This window comes from Podarcis filfolensis (genome assembly GCF_964270895.1).
Source record: "Podarcis filfolensis genome assembly, chromosome: 17".
NCBI classification, from domain to species: domain Eukaryota; kingdom Metazoa; phylum Chordata; class Lepidosauria; order Squamata; family Lacertidae; genus Podarcis; species Podarcis filfolensis.
Window position 1 is genome coordinate 14,038,293 of NC_139621.1, and position 19,117 is coordinate 14,057,409.

Here is a 19,117-nt window from a genome sequence, read left to right on the forward strand (position 1 = left end):
GCCAGCCCAGCGAGGTGAGGCCCTGGGGCTCTCAGCAGCATCCTCAAGCCCTCTCCTCGCTTGGCTGGCCCCTTCGCTCTCTTCTCCACTGGAGGTGTGGCTTTCCCCACCGCTGGAAGAGGAACTGCTCCTCAGGAGTTTCTGCGGCTCCCTGTATCCCAGCGGCGTCCCTGCCTCCCTCCCTTCTTCCGATGGCAGTCCCCTGACACCTTGCAACAATCAGATGATTCTGCAGGCATGTATGCTTGGGCACTGGGGATACGGCAGTGTTGGGAAAAGCAAAACCTACCGCTGAGCAAGAATTGGCTATGCGTTCCTTCTCCTGCAGTTCACCTAACAATAATAATTTTTTTTGCTTTAAGATCCCGCTGAAATTCATCACAGGAGTTTTTTATACGCTACACTTCTAAAATCTGAAAGGAAGTTTGCAAAGCAAAGACAGCAGGAAAACGGGAAGAAACAATTTCTTGGAATCTATTCTGAATGTAGTGCTGTGACCTACAGGTTAAACATGACTGTTTTATGTGCATTATTAAGTCCTTGTGGGAAAGCATATGCGAATAAGAATCTTTCTCTGTCATACATCATACTTAATTAAGTAGGATGTTCATGAATACCATTTGATACTGCTCTAAAAATCAGATTATGCTTTCCATTACGGTGTAAGAGATTTATGGTAAATTCACACCAGCAACTTTTCCTTCTAATCAATGAGGATTGGGTATTCTTGGGCTACCCAAATCTCGTGAAGGCTTGAACACGTGCTGATCTTACGATGAGAGATAACCCATTTTCTGAAGATTACTAAACGTGAATTTAGCTGCAATCTAGTTCTATTTGAACTGCACACAAGAACAAAATAGGTGATCTTGCAAATCTAACCACGATACTCTAAAAAGTTAATTTTGGATTATTATTTTTTATGGGGAGGGGGTTCAATCATGTTAAACTACCCACAATTTGGATGAGAAACAGATCAAACCAGAGTTTGTTATTTGAATTATTTGGGTTGTATTCAACTAACTTTCAACTCTGAGTAGACCCATGGAAATCAATGCTCATGATTGAGGTCCAGGAATTTCAATGGGTCTACGCTGAGGAAAAGTGAGTTGAAAACTGCTTCTTTGCCAGTGATGAAATGTCTAACTGGGGGAAACTATGAAAAAAGTGCTTTTGTTTTCATTTTAAGAAAAACAGCTGCTTTCTGTATATTCGACCATTGTCCCATAATGTCAAGGTAATTATGAACTATGGTTTGAACAAACAATGACTTTAATTTTTCCAAAGGTATGATTAACTTGGGTCCTACAAAGTTATTTCAACATTATTCCTATGTAAGAAATTGGATCTAGACTAGGATATTTGAACTTAGGTGCTACTGAGATCAATGGGGTAAGTCTGGAGCCTACACATAGTTTCTAAGTAAGGCTCTGTTAGTCCAGAGTTCATAGGCTAGCTAGCAAACAAAGCGGCAGGTATTAACTCTCCTCAAATCTATATGTGAGAACTTAAGCCATTCCCTCACTTTGTTTCCTTTTGATCTTATATATAGCAGACACATTCCCATATTTATTCCATGCTGAGTGCTGAGATCACGCGACAAAAAAACAACACTCAGACAACTCTACTTACTTGTAGAATTGCATGATAGCTTCTCTCCATAAATCCGGCCCAGGACTGGGGAAGCAGCAGGGAGCGATGCCACTCAGAAGGCTGAATGTTGACCTGCATGCAAAACATTTCATATTCACATAGGAAACCACCGAACAAAATTGAATGTTGTAGTAAAAGAACTCACATGGACACACATTTAGAATAGAAGCCGACCGATAGCTTCTGCTTTTGTACTATGAATTACAATTTGGACTTTCCAGTTTTAAAAAGAAATTGCACTAGTAAAGATATATCTGATTTTTCACTTCCACAGGCTTTGTGGATACAGTGATCCACCCCAGAACTGTGAGATAACCAGCCTCATATAACCAACATAAAGGTAAAGGGACCCCTGACCATTAGGTCCAGTCGTGACCGACTCTGGGGTTGCGGCGCTCATCTCGCTTTATTGGCCAGCATGACTAAGCCGCTTCTGGCGAACCAGAGCAGCACACGGAAACGCCGTTTACCTTCCCGCTGGAGCGGTACCTATTTATCTACTTGCACTTTGATGTGCTTTTGACTGCTAGGTTGGCAGGAGCAGGGACCGAGCAACGGGAGCTCACCCCGTCATGGGGATTCGAACCGCCGACCTTCTGATCGGCAAGTCCTAGGCACTGGTAAAACCTGGTTTATGGGAAGGGAGGTGGTGGCCTGCACCTGCCCCTCCTCTTGAAGGCTATCCCGTTAAAGGGATCTGGGGGTGTGAATCCTGTCCGAAGGTACCGCTCCGGCAGGAAGGTAAATGGTGTTTCCATGCACTGCTCTGGTTCGCCATGCTGGCCACATGACCCGGAAGCTGTACGCCGGCTCCCTCGGCCAATAAAGCGAGATTAACGCCGCAACCCCAGAGTCGTCCGCGACTGACCTAATGGTCAGGGGTCCCTATATCCCTTACCTTTAAGAGGAAGAGGCAAGAAGGAACAGCCTATATTTCCACTGCATATTTTGTGAATTTAAATCTCTGCTGGGGTTCTCTCATCAAAGATCTTAGCATCCAGGGAATTTTCCTTTTATATCCCCCCCTTTTTTTTTCTTGCCACCAACAAGAACTACATAAGTAGTTCTGAAAGTCTAACTATCGTTTGAGCTTATATTCTTCCCATGCCAGATGGAGTTTGGAAACTGAATCATACTAGTAATTTCCATTGAACTCAGTGGGATTACTTGTGAGGAACTGCACTATGAGAGGCCTTTCAAAAGCAGTCTGCTCAAAGTTTTTTAAAAATAAAAAATCTCACAGAGTGTGTCTAAGGTCTTGAGGGTACCTAAAGCAGCTTTTTGGATTCCAGCCAGAGCACACATAGTAAATACAATCTATTTAACCTAGTAGATTATGCTGGAATTTGACGTGTAAATTATGAAGAGCTTTTACCTGTTTAGAACATAATCTATTTTGCGTATCCAACAAGTTATCCAAAATGAAAACAAACAGAAAACTCTTCTTAGAATATTAATCAAATCCTTGGTTTTGGCTGAACACAGAATTACTGGGTGATTCTCTCGTTACGTAACTTAAAAGACGATAGAAGCGCATTAACACACACACACATAATACACACACAACTCCACATTTCATCCTGGCTGTTGTCATTATTATAGCAATTTAAAAGAAAACCATCGCTCTAGATCATTTCTGTTTGCAGTGCAACTTCAAAGCCAACAGCTTAAGAAAAAAGAAAACGAGAGAGAGAGCACTGTAATTAAAATGACTGCTGTGCACTGTAATGTCTCATAATATTCTATGGCAGGCAAAAGAATTAGTTTTTTGTTTCCAGTATCCAATTATTTCTACTGTTGGCCTCAACCGAAAACATCGAAAGTTGTCATGACAGCCATTTGGAGCCTATTAAAAACAAGTTATTAGATCTCAGCAGTTTCCAGGACAATATTACTTCAATACATTTAGGGGGTGGGACCCAAAATATTCCAGGTTGGCATCAGATGGCCTCTCTCTCTCTTGTTCTTCTGCAAGGCTAGTTGTTAAACAACGAAAGAAAGAAAGAAAGAAAGAAAGAAAGAAAGAAAGAGAAAATGCCAGAGTGAATTGCTATTTAAATCTGCCTTCTCATCCCTGTTGGATGTTTTATCTGCTATAACAACCACTTTCCAAATTTTAGTTCCATGCTTTTGTCTTGGGCAGCAGCTAAGTTTTCACGGGAGCCATCTTTGGAAGCGAAGAGCCCAATATTCTGGCTCTGCTCACCGACTTGCTCCCTTGTGAACTGAGCTAGGGTTGCCATACGTCTGGAATTTCCCGGGCAGAGCCGGATTGTGTCTTGAATGAATGGATCTTTATATGCGTCGGCCGTCGGCCATAGCAATAAAACAACAAAACGATATACAAAGAATAAAAATCAAAAAGTCAATGATATAAAATACATTTTAGGGTTTTGAATCAATAGTCAAATGGTGGATCTTTTTCTAATTGCCCCAGCTAAAAAACCTGGCTAGTGATGTATGGAAGTGAGAGCTGGACCATAAAGAAGGCTGATCGACGAAGAATTGATGCTTTTGAATTATGGGGCTGGAGGAGACTCTTGAGAGTCCCATGGACAGCAAGAAGATCCAACCGATCCATTCTGAAGGAAAAGACCCTGATGTTGGGAAAGATGGAGGGCACAAGGAGAAGGGGACGACAGAGAACGACATGGCTGGACAGTGTTCTCGAAGCTACCAGCATGAGTTTGACCAAACTGCGGGAGGCAGTGGAAGACAGGAGTGCCTGGCGTGCTCTGGTCCATGGGGTCACTAAACAACTAAACAACAACAACAAAAACCTGGCAACCTTTGCCGTCACCTGCTCATCTTGATCTGCCAAGAGAACAGACATTGTGGCAGTGGCTGGGCGACCCGAAATGGACAATCAAGTCTTTAACCGGATTGTGTCTGGATTTTCACTTTTTGAAATATGGCAGCCCCAACTGAGACTCAATTTTTTCTCTTTTAACTACATCTCCCCTAGCAAGTGTGAGCAGACACAGCATCTTTGCCAGAGTCCTCCCCTTATTACCCTAGGTACTCAAGTCCATTTATCAGCTCCCAAGAGACAAACTGGCTAATAAAGCAAAGAAGGATGAGTCCTGATGATTGCCATGGGGTGGGAGGCTGGGGGGCAGATGGAAATGTTCCTGGAGGTCAGATTGAACCTCAGGACAACCATAAACCTATCCAGAACCTGGGACTTCAAATTATAACACTCTGCTGTCCATCATCCTGTCTGATAATATTTGCACTTATTATGTTTTTACAGAGAGTCCCATGAACTGCAAGAAGATAAAACCTATCCATTCTGAAGGAAATCAGCCCTGAGTGCTCAGTGGAAGGACAGATCGTGAAGCTGAGGCCCCAACACTTTGGCCGCCTCGTGAGAAGAGAAGACTCCCTGGAAAAAACCCTGATGCTGGGAAAGATGGAGGACACAAGGAGAAGGGGACGACAGAGGACGAGATGGTTGGACAGTGTTCTCGAAGCTACCAGCATGAGTTTGACCAAACTGCTGGAGGCAGTGGAAGACAGAAGTGCCTGGCGTGCTTACAAGTCAAGGGCTTACAAATTTCCCCCGTTACTTCTTCTTTGCCACAGCTATGGAAAGACCAGAAGTTTGGACCTGAGGTTTAGATTAACTGAAGTTTAGTTAGTCATCATCCGAACCCTAAACCATACTTAACCTTAACACGAGAGAGTTTCATAAACTATGGTTTGAACTTGGCATGTTTCCACTAACCATAGTTAAGCTTAACCACATTTTTTGTGTGTCTAGGGTTGGATAACGTGATACACTGAAGTTAACCTAAAATAGACGTGAAACATTCAGCACGCCCCTTCATGGACATGCTGGGAGAGGAGAGAAAACAAATCATAGGTTCATGACAGCTTCTGTTCATAATGCTAAATTATATTATGTCTGGAGCAGCCTCATTGGTACTCTGAGAGCAAAACCCCACAATGCTACACAACTTTCTTCTGAGTAGTCCATTTAAGAGGAAAGTCAGAGACTACTTCTAACTGCTGAAATGCCTAAAGATAATTGTTGCCTAATCTGGTCCAGACAGCAGTGCCCAATCTTAAGAGCATTCTTTGGGAGGGTGGGTGTGTTTTTTAAGATCCTTTCCAGACACCCCCAATTTGAATAGCTCACCCAAAGGTCTATGCTACTGGAATGTCCTTTCAAAGGCGGTCTGCCAGGTCTTATTTACCAAACAATAAAACAGCATGCTGTGACTTCAGAGAGAGTTAGAGATGAGCTGGTTGGTCTCTCTTCAACCATTATAGGAACTTGAACAATACACAACTTCAAACAGACCACTGTTTATTGAAACCATCTTTATCTCTCTCATAGGAAACCATAAAAAATGTGGCAAATGCTCTGTATCTTTCTCTATTCATCTTGACAGATATTAAACCGTAACCAGGGGACTTCACCTGAGGAACATAGCTGTTACTGACCCAAGCTGGTACCCATCCCAAAACTTTGGAGGATATGCATGTGCTCTCTGCTCCACCCTTGTTTATTCACGTTGGTTCAGCTCAGATGATTACTTGGCCCCAGAATCCCTAAAATGATGGGAGAGACATGTATTCAGTGGGTGGGGCCTCCTGGCGCACAGGTTGTTTGTAAGGAAAGCCCACATTGCACATTGAGCATCGTGGAGCTGAAACTAGAGATTCCTCAAAGGGTCTACCAGCTCCATCTGGTACGCAGGATGAGACCCTACCTGCCCACAGACTGTCTCGCCAGAGTGGTGCATGTTCTGGTTATCTCCCACTTGGACTACTGCAACGTGCTCTCCGTGGGGCTACATTTGAAGGTGACCCGGAAACCGCAATTAATCCAGAATGCAGCAGCTAGACTGGTGACTGGCAGTGGTCACTGAGACCACATAACACTGGTCCTGAGAGACCTACATTGGCTCCTAGTACATTTCCGGGCACAATTCAAAGTGTTGGTGCTGACCTTTAAAGCCCTAAACGGCCTCGGCCCAGTATACCTGAAGGAGCATCTCCACCCCCACCGTTCAGCCCGGAGGTCCAGCTCTGAGGGCCTTCTGGCGGTTCCTTCACTATGAGAAGCGAGGTTACAGGGAACCAAGCAGAGGGCCTTCTTGGTGGTGGCACCCGCCTCCAGTCAGATGTCAAGGGGCTTCACAATATTCCAATATCCCTGAAGGAGTGTCTCCACCCCCATCGTTCAGCCTGGACACTGAGGTCCAGCTCCGAGGGCCTTCTGGCAGTTCCCTCGCTGTGAAAAGCCGAGTTACAGGGGACGAGGCAGAGGGCCTTCTCAGTAGTAGGGCCTGCCCTGTGGAACGCCCTTCCATCAGATGTCAAACAAACAAACAACTATCTGACTTTTAGAAGACATCTGAAAGCAGCACTGTTTAGGGAAGTTTTTAATGTTTGATGTTTTGTCATGTTTTTAATATTCTGTTGGGAGCTGCCCAGAGTGGTTGGGGAAACTCAGCCAGATGGGCAGGGTATAAACAATAAATTATTATTGTTGTTTCATTATTATTATTACTATTACTATTATTACTATCATTACTATTTGGGCTGCCATATACAAAGACAGCAACTATGGTCAACTAGTTCATGTGTGTGAGGGAGCCAGACACTTCCCAATGCAACCTGGTTGAGGGGTAAATTCCGCAGGACAAGGTGCTGTTTAGGAATTTGGAAGATGCTGCCTTCAAGGCTGCCTGGATGTAGGAATGGTGCTGTGCTGGATTCTGTGATGCTTAAGAAAACTTTTATACTCAATAACCATGAACATATTTTCCAAGGAGATTTGTATAACAAAATTAAACATTGCTCCAGAGTTTTGACGGTGCATTTCTGTTTCTCCACATGTTTGGATTCCTTTCATAATCCCTATAGACATTTTGCTCTTCTGCATGGCATGTACTAGCTAAGCCAGGTTTTCTTTTCTTTTCTTAGGAATGTTTAACATTCTACAGACATACGAAGTCAGGCACTGGGGAATAATATTCCGCACACCAAGTATGTTTCAAATTAAGCATTTTTAGAATTAAGCACATCATTTGATGTCCATACCAACCCAATATTATATCTATATTTCAAAGAGGTTCGGGCACTGAAGTGTTTAAAAGAAGCACATTGCTATACACACACACACACACACACATATATATATATTGCTTTTTTAAAAAAAACATTGCATGCATTTGGAATTCAGCTTAAATGCCCTACTTCAAAATACCGACCCAACAAAAACAAGAAGCGGGAATAATTAATTAACACAGGAAAGAACAGCTGTAATAACCAAAATAAGCCTTATCTGTGTTTTCTTGAAATAAGGAATTTTTCCAGCTCTGTGTTTGAAACAGTGATTGCATTAATAATAATAATAATAATAATAAATTCTCTGAAGTCTTCTCAACCTCAGAGAAAAGCAAGAGGAAATATAAATATAAACCATGACACCAAGGAAGGAAGGAAGGGTCAGAGAGTGAAGAAACACATATGTGCGCTCTTAAGTGCGTGGAATAATCACAACATTTAGAATCCGTTCCATTATAAGGTGGTTACACATTTCACGTGAGCTTTCCGCCTTTGGGACAAAAATAAAGGGTGGCTCTGAAGAACGTGAAGGTCAGGCAGAGAGTCTATGGCTCTTGCAGCACAGCCATGCTCATTTTGCAGAGCACATCAAAGAAGGCCAGAGCGACCATAAATCATGATGTACGTAAATACTTTCCACCAGTGCAGTCCTCCCTATCAAAATATGCACAGGGACACATCCCCTTTTGTATCTGGACTACAGTCATACCTCGGGTTACAGACGCTTCAGGTTGTGTGTTTCCGGGTTGTGAACCGCACCAAACCCAGAAGTACCAGAATGGGTTACTTCCAGGTTTCATAGAATCATAGAATCATAGAGTTGGAAGAGACCACAAGGGCCATCGAGTCCAACAAGCAGGAAACACCATCAGAGCACTCCTGACATATGGTTGTCAAGCCTCTGCTTAAAGACCTCCAAAGAAGGAGACTCCACCACACTCCTTGGCAGCAAATTCCACTGTCGAACAGCTCTTACTGTCAAGAAGTTCTTCCTAATGTTTAGGTGGAATCTTCTTTCTTCTAGTTTGGATCCATTGCTCCGTGTCCGCTTCTCTGGAGCAGCAGAAAACAACCTTTCTCCCTCCTCTATGTGACATCCTTTTATATATTTGAACATGGCTATCATATCACCCCTTAACCTCCTCTTCTCCAGGCTAAAGATGCCCAGCTTCCTTAGCCGTTCCTCATAAGGCATTGTTTCCAGGCCTTTGACCATTTTGGTTGCCCTCCTCTGGACACGTTCCAGTTTGTCAGTGTCCTTCTTGAACTGTGGTGCCCAGAACTGGACACAGTACTCCAGGTGAGGTCTGACCAGAGCAGAATACAGTGGCACTATTACTTCCCTGTATTCTGCTCTGGTCATCACTCGTGCATGTACAGTAGCGCTAAATCGTGCTTTGCGCAGAAGCACCAAATTGTGGCCCACGCGTGCGCAAACGCGGCGCTGCACTGCAGGTTGCGAACGCTGCGGCCGCACGGATCACGTTCGCAACCCGGGCGTTCGCTGTATTTTAAAGAAATCTGGCTGAGGTGAGCTCGAGCTAGACATTGTAGAAGATGTATGACTGTCACTGAAAACCGCCAGCCCTGACTCTCTTCTCCTTCCTCTCACAGTCAATGCAGGAACGTCTTTGCAAGGCAACTTTCACAACCACCACAAGCAGCAGCCAATGGTGAGGGAATGGCCAGATTTCCCACATTGTGCATTTTGGCCGAGAGAGAAGGCAATGAAAACATGGGGCTCCTATTTTCAGTAGCGGCCATGCGACGTCTAAAGTCTAAGGCAGGCTTCCTCAACCTCGGCCCTCCAGATGTTTTTGGCCTACAACTCCCATGATCCGTAGCTAGCAGGACCAGTGGTCAGGGATGATGGGAATTGTAGTCTCAAAACATCTGGAGGGCCAAGGTTGAGGAAGCCCAGTCTAAGGGGTACTACCCATAATTCATTAGGGTCCATTCCAGAGAGCTCTGTCCTTGGGTTCAGGCTCCATATGTACCCAAACGGTCTCCAATAATTTTTAAATTGCCTTTCAAAGTACCCATTACTTGGATAGAGGCAAATGGGCATCAAGGGAATAATGAACTAGAGCTGCTTAGCTTCCAGAATATAGCCTCACCCTGAAGGCAGTTTTGATATACAGTAGTACCTTGGTAGTCAAATGGCTTGGCTCCCGAACGCCGCAAACCCGGAAAAGAGTGTTCTGGTTTGTGAACGTTTTTCGGAAGCCGAATGTCTTCCGCTGCTTCTGATTGTGTGCAGGAAGCTCCTGCGGCCAATCGGAAGCCGCGACTTGGTTTCCGAACCATTTCGGGAATCGAACAGGCTCCCAAAACAGATTAAATTCGAGAATCAAGGTACCACTGTACTGAGCTTTCAATACAACCCTTCACAGAAAGAGCCCCTCCATGACATAGAAGAAATATCCATGTTTTGCCACTGAGGATGTCTTACAAATGCCAGAACAGATAAAAATGATCGCATCCCCTTTATCTATGGTAAGGTAAAGGTAAAGGAGCCCCTGACCATTAGGTCCAGTCGTGACCGACTCTGGGGTTGTGGCGCTCATCTCGCTTTATTGGCCGAGGGAGCCGGCTTACAGCTTCCGGGTCATGTGGCCAGCATGACTAAGCCACTTCTGGCGAACCAGAGCAGCGCACGGAAATGCCTTTTAGCTTCCCGCTGGAACGGTACCTATTTATCTACTTGCACTTTGACGTGCTTTCGAACTGCTAGGTTGGCAGGAGCAGGGACCGAGCAATGGGAGCTCACCCCGTCGCAGGGATTTGAACCGCCGACCTTCTGATCGGCAAGTCCTAGGCTCTGTGGTTTAACCCACAGCGCCACCCGTGTCCCTTCATCTTATCTATGGTGTGTGACCCAAAATACGCCACTGCCCATAATGTTATAATGCAACCACATTAACTTTAATGCACTTTGAGAGAAGGGCCGACCAATCTGCACTCGCTCATACAGGTTTCTCTCCTGGCTGCATTCCTGCTGCTTGCAGCTTCTGAAGATCAGTGGCCGAAAGAGCTATAAACGCTCTATTTAATGAAAATATTTGATAACAAGGCCGCACTTATATTCTACAATGATTAATTGGACGTTCATCTGTAATTCCTTCTGCCCCTGACCCCACCTCACATTTCCTACAGGAGATTAAAGCTTTGGTTTACAAAACCTTTAATACACAAAATCAGCTACATTAATGCAATATCCCAGGGTGCTGGGAACAATTAAGAGATATGCTGCGTTATTATTACAGTAACAAGGAAGTAGAGGTCACTCCCCAGGTTCCAATCCCCTAATTGTTTCTCAGACAAGCCCAAATCTGACAGGACTGTAACCAGATTAGGCAGAGTTGAAGGGAAAACGTCAGCCTTGATTTACTCCGGCAAACTTTGGAGAAAACATTTCGGAGCAGAGCGCATTTTATTAGATGTATTTATACGTCCTGTTCTCCTTAATTGTTCTTCGCAGCAAGTTTACTTAATTAAGAGTAAATTACAGCACCACACACAGCTTGCAGCTACCATTTCCTAATTAGAGCAAAGGGCAAATGCAAACTCAGGTTGGGGGGATGGAAGAAAGCAGAACGGCTACACAAGCGGAAGGGAAACTGCAGCGCTTACCTCGTGGAGGAGAGCGATCAACATCTGGTGGAAACTGCGTCCCCTACTGGCTAGAAATCGGCTGATAGGCTTTCCATCCTTCCCCACGTGGACTGGGAGATCGTAACTCAGCAATATGCCGGCTAAAGGGAGAGATTACAGATGTACATGCACTAAGATGGCTTATAACAATTCAGTTGTGTTTTAATATGACCACAAAACAGAGAATACTGAGGTTCGAGAAGGACACTTCCGAGCTAGAGAGGAGGTGGGGTTGCAGGCTTCACGCCCCTCCCCACACACGCGGGGGCTGGCTTTCAGCCCCCGCGATACCAAGGGGAATCCTCGGACGCGTCACCACCAATCGGCTGGCCCAGGAGGCATGGCCGGCTCTATTTATGGCTGGCGCGTCCGAGGATCTCCCTCTTTCCCACGCCTCAGCTGATTAGGTTTTCCCTCCCCTCCCACCCTTCAGGCTAGGCTCTCTGACGTTGCTATGGACTTCGGTTGGTCGCCGTCAAGGGGCCTGGTAGGAATTTTTCCAGTTGGCAGATTGGCACCAGCCACTTGGTTTTCACCTACCTCGTAGCAAACCGTCACAACTCCCGGTATGGGCGGTTAGGCATTGGGAGGGGTATTGTCATGTAGATGAAGGGGGGAGGAAGCGCCGTCAACTCCCCCAAAACAAAGGGTAGTCCGGTAAAGGATTCTGGGGAGCGTGGCCTTGTCCTAAGACTATGGAGGTGTGGGCCCACAGCATGCCCCCGAGTGGTGGCCTCCGGGGAGCTCCTAGTTGATGTGCATCAGCGGGACTCCCCCTACTGGTGGTTAACCCTTACCGGTCTTCAAGCAAGTGGGCTGAAGCCGGTTAGTTGATAGGACCAATGCCTAAGCCAATACCGCTCATTCCTGTAACCAATAAAGTTGTGGCCTAATTTGACCCATTAACTCGAATTCTTGTGTCTCATGTCTTTATTTCTGAGTGGGAGGTGGGAACTCGCCACGCAATCGAAAGAATACAATTTTGTAGAAATTCAAAAATTCATTCCTGGAAAAGGAAAAAGCAGCTTCCGGTTTATCTCAGGAGAAGTCGGCTTCTACACTGAGCTGCTGCAACTGCTGGTTAGACCCTGTCTCAGGTGAGCCCTGAGTTGCCTTTTCAAGCAGACGAAACCGCAGGACCTGTGTTCCTCCCTTTGCTTGTATCAAGGGGTAAGCTGCTCCCCCAAAACTTCACAGCTTTGGTGCTTAGCTTAGGCTCATTTATTCAGTAGCCTGGCTCTCCTTTCTGCACAGAAGGGAATTCCAGCACATGGAAATTAAGCTGACTGCAATATGTAGCAGGAGTTTGAGAAGTTGGCTTTCCCTGTCAAAACTTCTCCCATGCGCTTGCTGCATGCAACAGTTGCCAGGCGCTTAAACACTGAGTGTTAAGATAACCAGACAGCTGTGATTGGATGCCAGTGGCCACCTGATCAGCAGAAAAATAAGTATGTAAGAGACAGGCTGGAGGGGGGGGGGAGTATCAGAGGGCTGGTGTGAAAATAACATTACTGAGGTCCTCAATTCCATTCAATTCCATTCAGGCTATAAATGCATGATTCTTGAACCTGCCAAATTTCTTCTGAGGTGCAGATGTTAAAAAAGGAATGATGGAATTAAGAGGTGGATAACTTAAGAGTGAACACAGTGAAATGGGATTCATTGCTGGTTTGTATGTGAAAGTGTTGCGTTAAAAAAATGTTAGAAATTAGCCAGGTGCGTTTTGCGACTGGCGTGGGCCTAATTGTGCCTGTCTCTGGATGGCAACTCGACTGGGGAAAGCAAAATGTCACTTGGATTTTTCTTGAAGCTAGAATTTGTCTGATTCTGGATTGTTTTGTTTGATGTTTTCATGTGTTTTAAACCACTTTGAGATTTGTTCTTTAAAATATAAAGCAGTATAGAAATGGTGGTGAAGATACCAATACCTGAAGGATTGCCTTTTCCCATGGATCTGAACCCTGAGATCTATTTTGGAGATCTTTGTCCAAAGGCCCCCGATACTTTTCTCCACAAAGGCACGACAATCAGCTACAGTGGTACCTCGGGTTAAGAACTTAATTCGTTCTGGAGGTCTGTCCTTAACCTGAAACTATTCTTAACCTGAGGCACCACTTTAGCTAATGGGGCCTCCCACTGCCGCAGTGGCGCAATTTCTGTTCTCATCCTGAAGCAAAGTTCTTAACCCGAGGTAATATTTCTGGGTTAGCAGAGTCTGTAACCTGAAGCGTATGTAACCCGAGGTACCACTGTACTTCTATACTTCTATATCTCTATGACATTGGGCATATATCTCCTTTTGTCCAGGTTTTTAAATCTTGCTGTAGTTTTCTTTTAAAAATTATTCTGTTCTTCTGTCCTCCACTCTTTGCTCTTTTTAATGTCGCTTTGGCTCTTAGGAGCTATTTTAATTGTGCATCCTTACAGCTATTCCAGCACACATTTTATTGTGTTTCTTTTTTAATTGCTGCTTTCATTTATGAGCTACCCTGAGGACACTTTGTTAACGCAGCGGCATGTAAAAAAACCCAGAAGACGGGTCATTCACCCATTCCAAGATATTCTACTACGACATGAAGGTCTCTCATCTCTCTCCAGGGAAATCTCACCTGCAAGGCCAGGCTTCAGTCCAGGCTGCTTGTTTCTCTCGTACATTTTCAGCATAAAGCTTGGCACGCCTGACACCGTCTTCCCTTGGTCCGACCGGACAGCACCGCCTCTCAATGCGGAATGGTATATTCCACGAGGCATACTGGCCATCTCCTGTTTCACGAGCGATGCTGCGAACTCTTCAAATGCTTGAGGGGAGGGTGAAAAGGGGAGAGAACGGGGCAGACATAAAGAAAACTAAAGGTGATTGACTGAGGAAACCAGAACCACCCACCAACGTAGAACTGCGGCCATTATCCGGGAATGTTGTGCTGACATAACTGGTAACTCCATATTCAGCTGACAGCTCCAAGGTCACGGTTTCTGTAACTCCCAGGGAAGCCTGTGCAGTTCCACGCTCGCCTCCCGCTCGAAACGTCACCTCAGGAAACCTTCAATAAATGGTGTCAGATGTTCGAACTTGGAAGGAAAAACAAACAGCCAGAGCTGCTTTCTATGTTGGTCAATGCACCCTTTGTTTGCCCACAGGTATAGAACAACGGGAACAAGAGTGACCTTTTCCTTGGCCAACACAGCAGCCTTTCCAGCACTTCCATGAGGATTCTTGCCACTTACAAACAAACCATCCAAAAATGGTGACCGATACTCAGCAAATATGATAGGTAAAGGTAAAGGGACCCCTGACCATTAGGTCCAGTCGTGGCCGACTCTGGGGTTGCGGCGCTCATCTCGCTTTATTGGCCGAGGGAGCCAGCATACAGCTTCCGGGTCATGTGGCCAGCATGACTAAGCAGCTTCTGGCGAACCAGAGCAGTGCACGGAAACACCATTTATCTTCCCGCCGAAGTGGTACCTATTTATCTACTTGCACTTTGACGTGCTTTCAAACTGCTAGGTTGGCAGGAGCAGGGACCGAGCAACAAGAGCTCACCCCGTTGCGGGGATTCGAACCGCCGACCTTCTGATCGGCAAGTCCTAGGTTCTGTGGTTTAACCCACAGCACCACCCACGTCCCTGTAAATATGATAGGTAACATTGATCAAATACCTTAAAACGCTCTCCGAGACCTAGAACGAATCTTGGAATACTGAGAATGTATGGCGCAAAAGTTTACTGATGCTAAATGAGAAAGAAAAATAAGAAGAATGAAATTTGTATAGCATAAAATAGCACAAAGAGAATAATCGGAAGTTAGTGTTTATGGTGTGTCAGTGTTGTGACGTGAACTGTGTGTATTGTCTAAGTTACATGTAAATTAAGGTAAACAGATGTATAATAAAGGTTGTTTTTAATATTAAAAAAACCGCTCTCCGAGTTCATTGCTACAGTTGTAAAGAATTCTCAGCATGCCAAGACACTTCAGAAAGTAAAATGTAGTAGCGCAGACAAATTAGTGAGAGAGCCCACAGCAGGTTTACTCTTTCGCTATCATGAATTGCCAAAATTTGGCAACGCTTGGTCGGTTTAACAGGCCGCTAGCGCTTTTTACTATACAATGAAAAGTTGTTGCTCCCCGCCCTCCTCGAAAGGGGAGCTTATAACAACTGTTTCAAATTAGCCCTGTGGCTTTGATGCAGGTTTTTCCTGTCCCAAATACAGCACTGGGTTTTCTGCTACATTGCAGCAAACATGGAATAAAAGAGCATTCACATGCTCACTCGGGGAAACCAGAAACATGCAAAGTGTCGCAGAATCAATTAACGGACTCTGGAACACTTTTCGATTTTTATCCCCAGTCCTTCCTCATCTTTTTTCTGCCTCTCGCCCACCAATATGTTCTCAGTTTCCCCCCTTTACATTTCTTTAAATATGAGTACATACTTCCAGCAGGAAGTATAATGAAAATGGCTTCAATATTTAACAGGAAAATAGGGAAACTCTCCTACAAATATAATGCAGGATCCACTAAAGAGACGAAAAATTATTTAACACAACCAGAGAACAAAGCGTAGGTTTGTGTTGCAGGATAGCTTGTTTACAGATTTTGCCATTTTCGTCTACACAGTACGTGAATCTTGCATTGTCATCTTTTTGCCTGCATCAGCTACACAAGCTGGGCAATTTGCACAGCTTAACACCTCAAAAGAGACTTTGTTAGCTTACGCTTCTGCATAATTTAAAGAGAAAAGTCCTGGGCTTCCTCGCCCAAACATTCCAACCAGCTTTCAGCACGATATAGCATATATTCTTGAAGACTTTTGCCCGGGTTCGTTAAATTTTATGTATTCTGCTGTCATTCTTTGAGGCTAACTCATTAGCTGTATAAAAATGTCACAGTCTGGTAAAGGAATATAAGCACACCTGCAAATGTCAGAAGGAATGCATTGGCTGGTTACAGTTAGTAACATCCAGCTTTGGCCATTTACAGGAAAACAGCTTAAGAACCAGCTCACTGGAGCAGACCGAGGTCTATCATGCTACCATTTTGTTTTGGTCCATCAGATGCATCTGCAAAGGTAAGCTCCACCATCTCCAGCCATTTGTCCCCAACGTCAGAGATCGAAGATGACTGCTTAGTACAACATTTGGTCTGTGTGTGTGGTTTGGGAGCTGCATGGTCAGGGGAAAAACAATGCTGTCCAGGGTTGTAAAGACTGCGGAGAGAATAATTGGGTGCACTCTTCCCACCTTGGATCAAATCTACACTTCCAGGTGTCATAAGAAAGCTGAAGATAGTGCAGGATGGTGTGCACCCCGGAAATGATCTTTTTCAGCTTCTGCCTTCTGGAAGAAGGTACAGGGTTATAAAGACTAGGACTAGCCACCTGAGAAACAGTTTCTATTCAAATGCGATTTTGGTTTTAAATGCAGTGTAAGGTAGTCTCTTTGAGAGTATATTGTATTTAATTATGGGGTATCAGAGTTTTTAGGGGACTAAGCAGGCTGCAATAGCTGGGATAGCAGGCTTGTTGGTTTTTGAATATCTGATGTAATTTTTTTCAATTTAATTGTTCTGTATGGAACAATGACGGGGACGCGGGTGGCGATGTGGGTTAAACCACAGAGCCTAGGACTTGTCGATCAGAAGGTTGGCGGTTCGAATCCCCACGACGGGGTGAGTTCCCGTTGCTTGGTCCCTGATCCTGCCAACCTAGCAGTTCAAAAGCACGTCAAAGTGCAAGTATATAAATAGGTACCACTCCGGTGGGAAGGTAAATGGTGTTTTCGTGTGCTGCTCTGGTTCGCCAGAAGCGGCTTAGTCATGCTGGCCACATGACCCGGAAGCTGTATGCCAGCTCCTTCGGCCAATAAAGCGAGATGAGCACCACAACCCCAGAATCGGCCACAAGTGAACCTAATGGTCAGGGGTCCCTTTACCTTTACCTTTACAGTAGTCTCTATGGGAGTATATTGTATTTAATTATGGGGTATCAGAGTTTTTAAGGGGCTAACCGGGCTGGGATAGCTGGAATAGCAGGCTTGTTGGTTTTTTAATGTCTGTTTTAGATTTTTTCAATTTCATTGTATGGAACAATGACAATAAAGATTATCATATCGTATTTTATTTGTATGTCTGGTACCTGCTTCTCATCACTTAGCAGCAATTTTAAGGAACTCCTCAGAAGGGAAGCAATGATATACAAAGGTCTGGCCAGAAATCTGTTCGTTTCTGCATGCATTATACCTGGTAGAACAGGAGGAGGCGTGAGCATCAACAATTTGATATAGGAGGCACCAGGAACAGAGAGATCCACCTCTTTCTCTTCCTCTTCCTCTTCCTCCTCTTCATTGATATCCACCTCTTCTGGTTGGGGCAATTCTGGTCTTGCCTGTATGAGCAAGGAAGCAATGGGGCAGGCGGACATTAGTTAAGAGTCCAAGCAAGGGCAAGACATCAATTAAACAAATACAGTGGTACCTCGGGTTAAGTACTTAATTCGTTCCGGAGGTCCATTCTTAACCTGAAACTGTTCTTAACCTGAAGCACCACTTTAGCTAATGGGGCCTCCTGCTGCCACCGTGCCGCCGGAGCATGATTTCTGTTCTCATCCTGAAGCAAAGTTCTTAACCTGAAGCACGATTTCTGGGTTAGCGGAGTATGTAACCTGAAGCATATGTAACCTGAGGTACCACTGTATATGTTTTCTTTTCTTTATGAAAGGAAGGACCTGAAGGAGCGTCTCCACCCCCATCGTTCAGCCCAGACACTGAGGTCCAGCTCCGAGAGTCTTCTGGCGGTTCCCTCCCTGCAAGAAGCGAAGTTACAGGATACCAGGCAGAGTGGAATCTGTTCTGGAAGTCCGTTCGACTTCCAAAACCAAAACGGGGTTTCTGATTGGCTGCAGCAAGCTCCTGCAGACAATTGGAAGCTGCGTCGGACGTTCGGCTTCCAAAAATAGTTCACAAATTGGAACACTCACTTCTGAGTTTGCGGTGTTCGGGAGCTAAAACGTTTGAGAACTAAGCTGTTCAAAAACCAAGGTACGACTGTATTAGGTTTCATATGCAATACACAGTAGACAAACAATACGTTTATTTACACATTATCAATTCAAGTATCCTCTCCACAGAGATTCTTGTGTTGTGGGTGGAATAAAAGTATCTCCTGTCTCATTTATAAAGCAAAAGAAAATAAGCCCAGTCTCATCAAACGTGTCTATCCTTGAAATGTCTTAATTGCCCTTCTGCAAGGTGTTCTGATAAGAGCCACATTCCAGATATTATTTAACCATATTTCAATGGGGATTTCTATAGGTTGTTTCCAGTATCGGGCTATTGTTAATTGGGCTGCCGATAACAGGAAAAATACTAAATCTCTGGATTGTTGTTTAAATTCGAGTCTGAGGATAACAAGGCAAGAAAAGGATTGCTGCGTAATTTTGGAAAAAATGCGAAACGCCTTTTCCCAAAGGTGTAAATCAGGGATGTCCAACTCCCAATAGACTGCGATCTACTCACAGTATAAACAAACTGGCTGTGATCTACCCATTATGGTTGGATGGACAAAAGTTATTGAGCTTTTTTTGGAAGCCAAAGTTGTTGCTGAGGGGTTTTTTTTTTTTGGGGGGGGGGGAGATTGCTGAGGGGGTCAGAGATCTACCAGAAACACCCCGTGATATACCAGTAGATTGCGATCTACCTGTTGGACATGCCTGGTGTAGACCAATGTGCAACTCCA

The 19,117-nt window shown here is 44.7% G+C and overlaps 2 protein-coding genes across 6 annotated transcripts in view; both read right to left on the minus strand.

Annotated features, from left to right (window-relative positions):
- The window catches only part of ACER2 (alkaline ceramidase 2), a 529,013-nt gene that overhangs the window by 53,035 nt on the left and 456,861 nt on the right, over positions 1 to 19,117 (minus strand). The window lies entirely within an intron of this gene.
- The window catches only part of FOCAD (focadhesin), a 127,595-nt gene that overhangs the window by 41,780 nt on the left and 66,698 nt on the right, over positions 1 to 19,117 (minus strand). For all 4 annotated transcript variants that reach the window (XR_014542964.1, XM_083592739.1, XM_083592738.1 and 1 more), the window contains exons 19-22: positions 17,624 to 17,768; positions 13,998 to 14,186; positions 11,368 to 11,489; positions 1,633 to 1,725 (exon numbers count right to left, since the gene is read on the minus strand). Coding sequence is in view for 3 of the 4 variants with exons in the window: in XM_083592739.1 (XP_083448865.1) it covers positions 1,633 to 1,725; positions 11,368 to 11,489; positions 13,998 to 14,186; positions 17,624 to 17,768 (549 nt within the window). In the remaining variant the exon portion in view is untranslated. The remainder of the gene's footprint in view (positions 1 to 1,632; positions 1,726 to 11,367; positions 11,490 to 13,997; positions 14,187 to 17,623; positions 17,769 to 19,117) is intronic.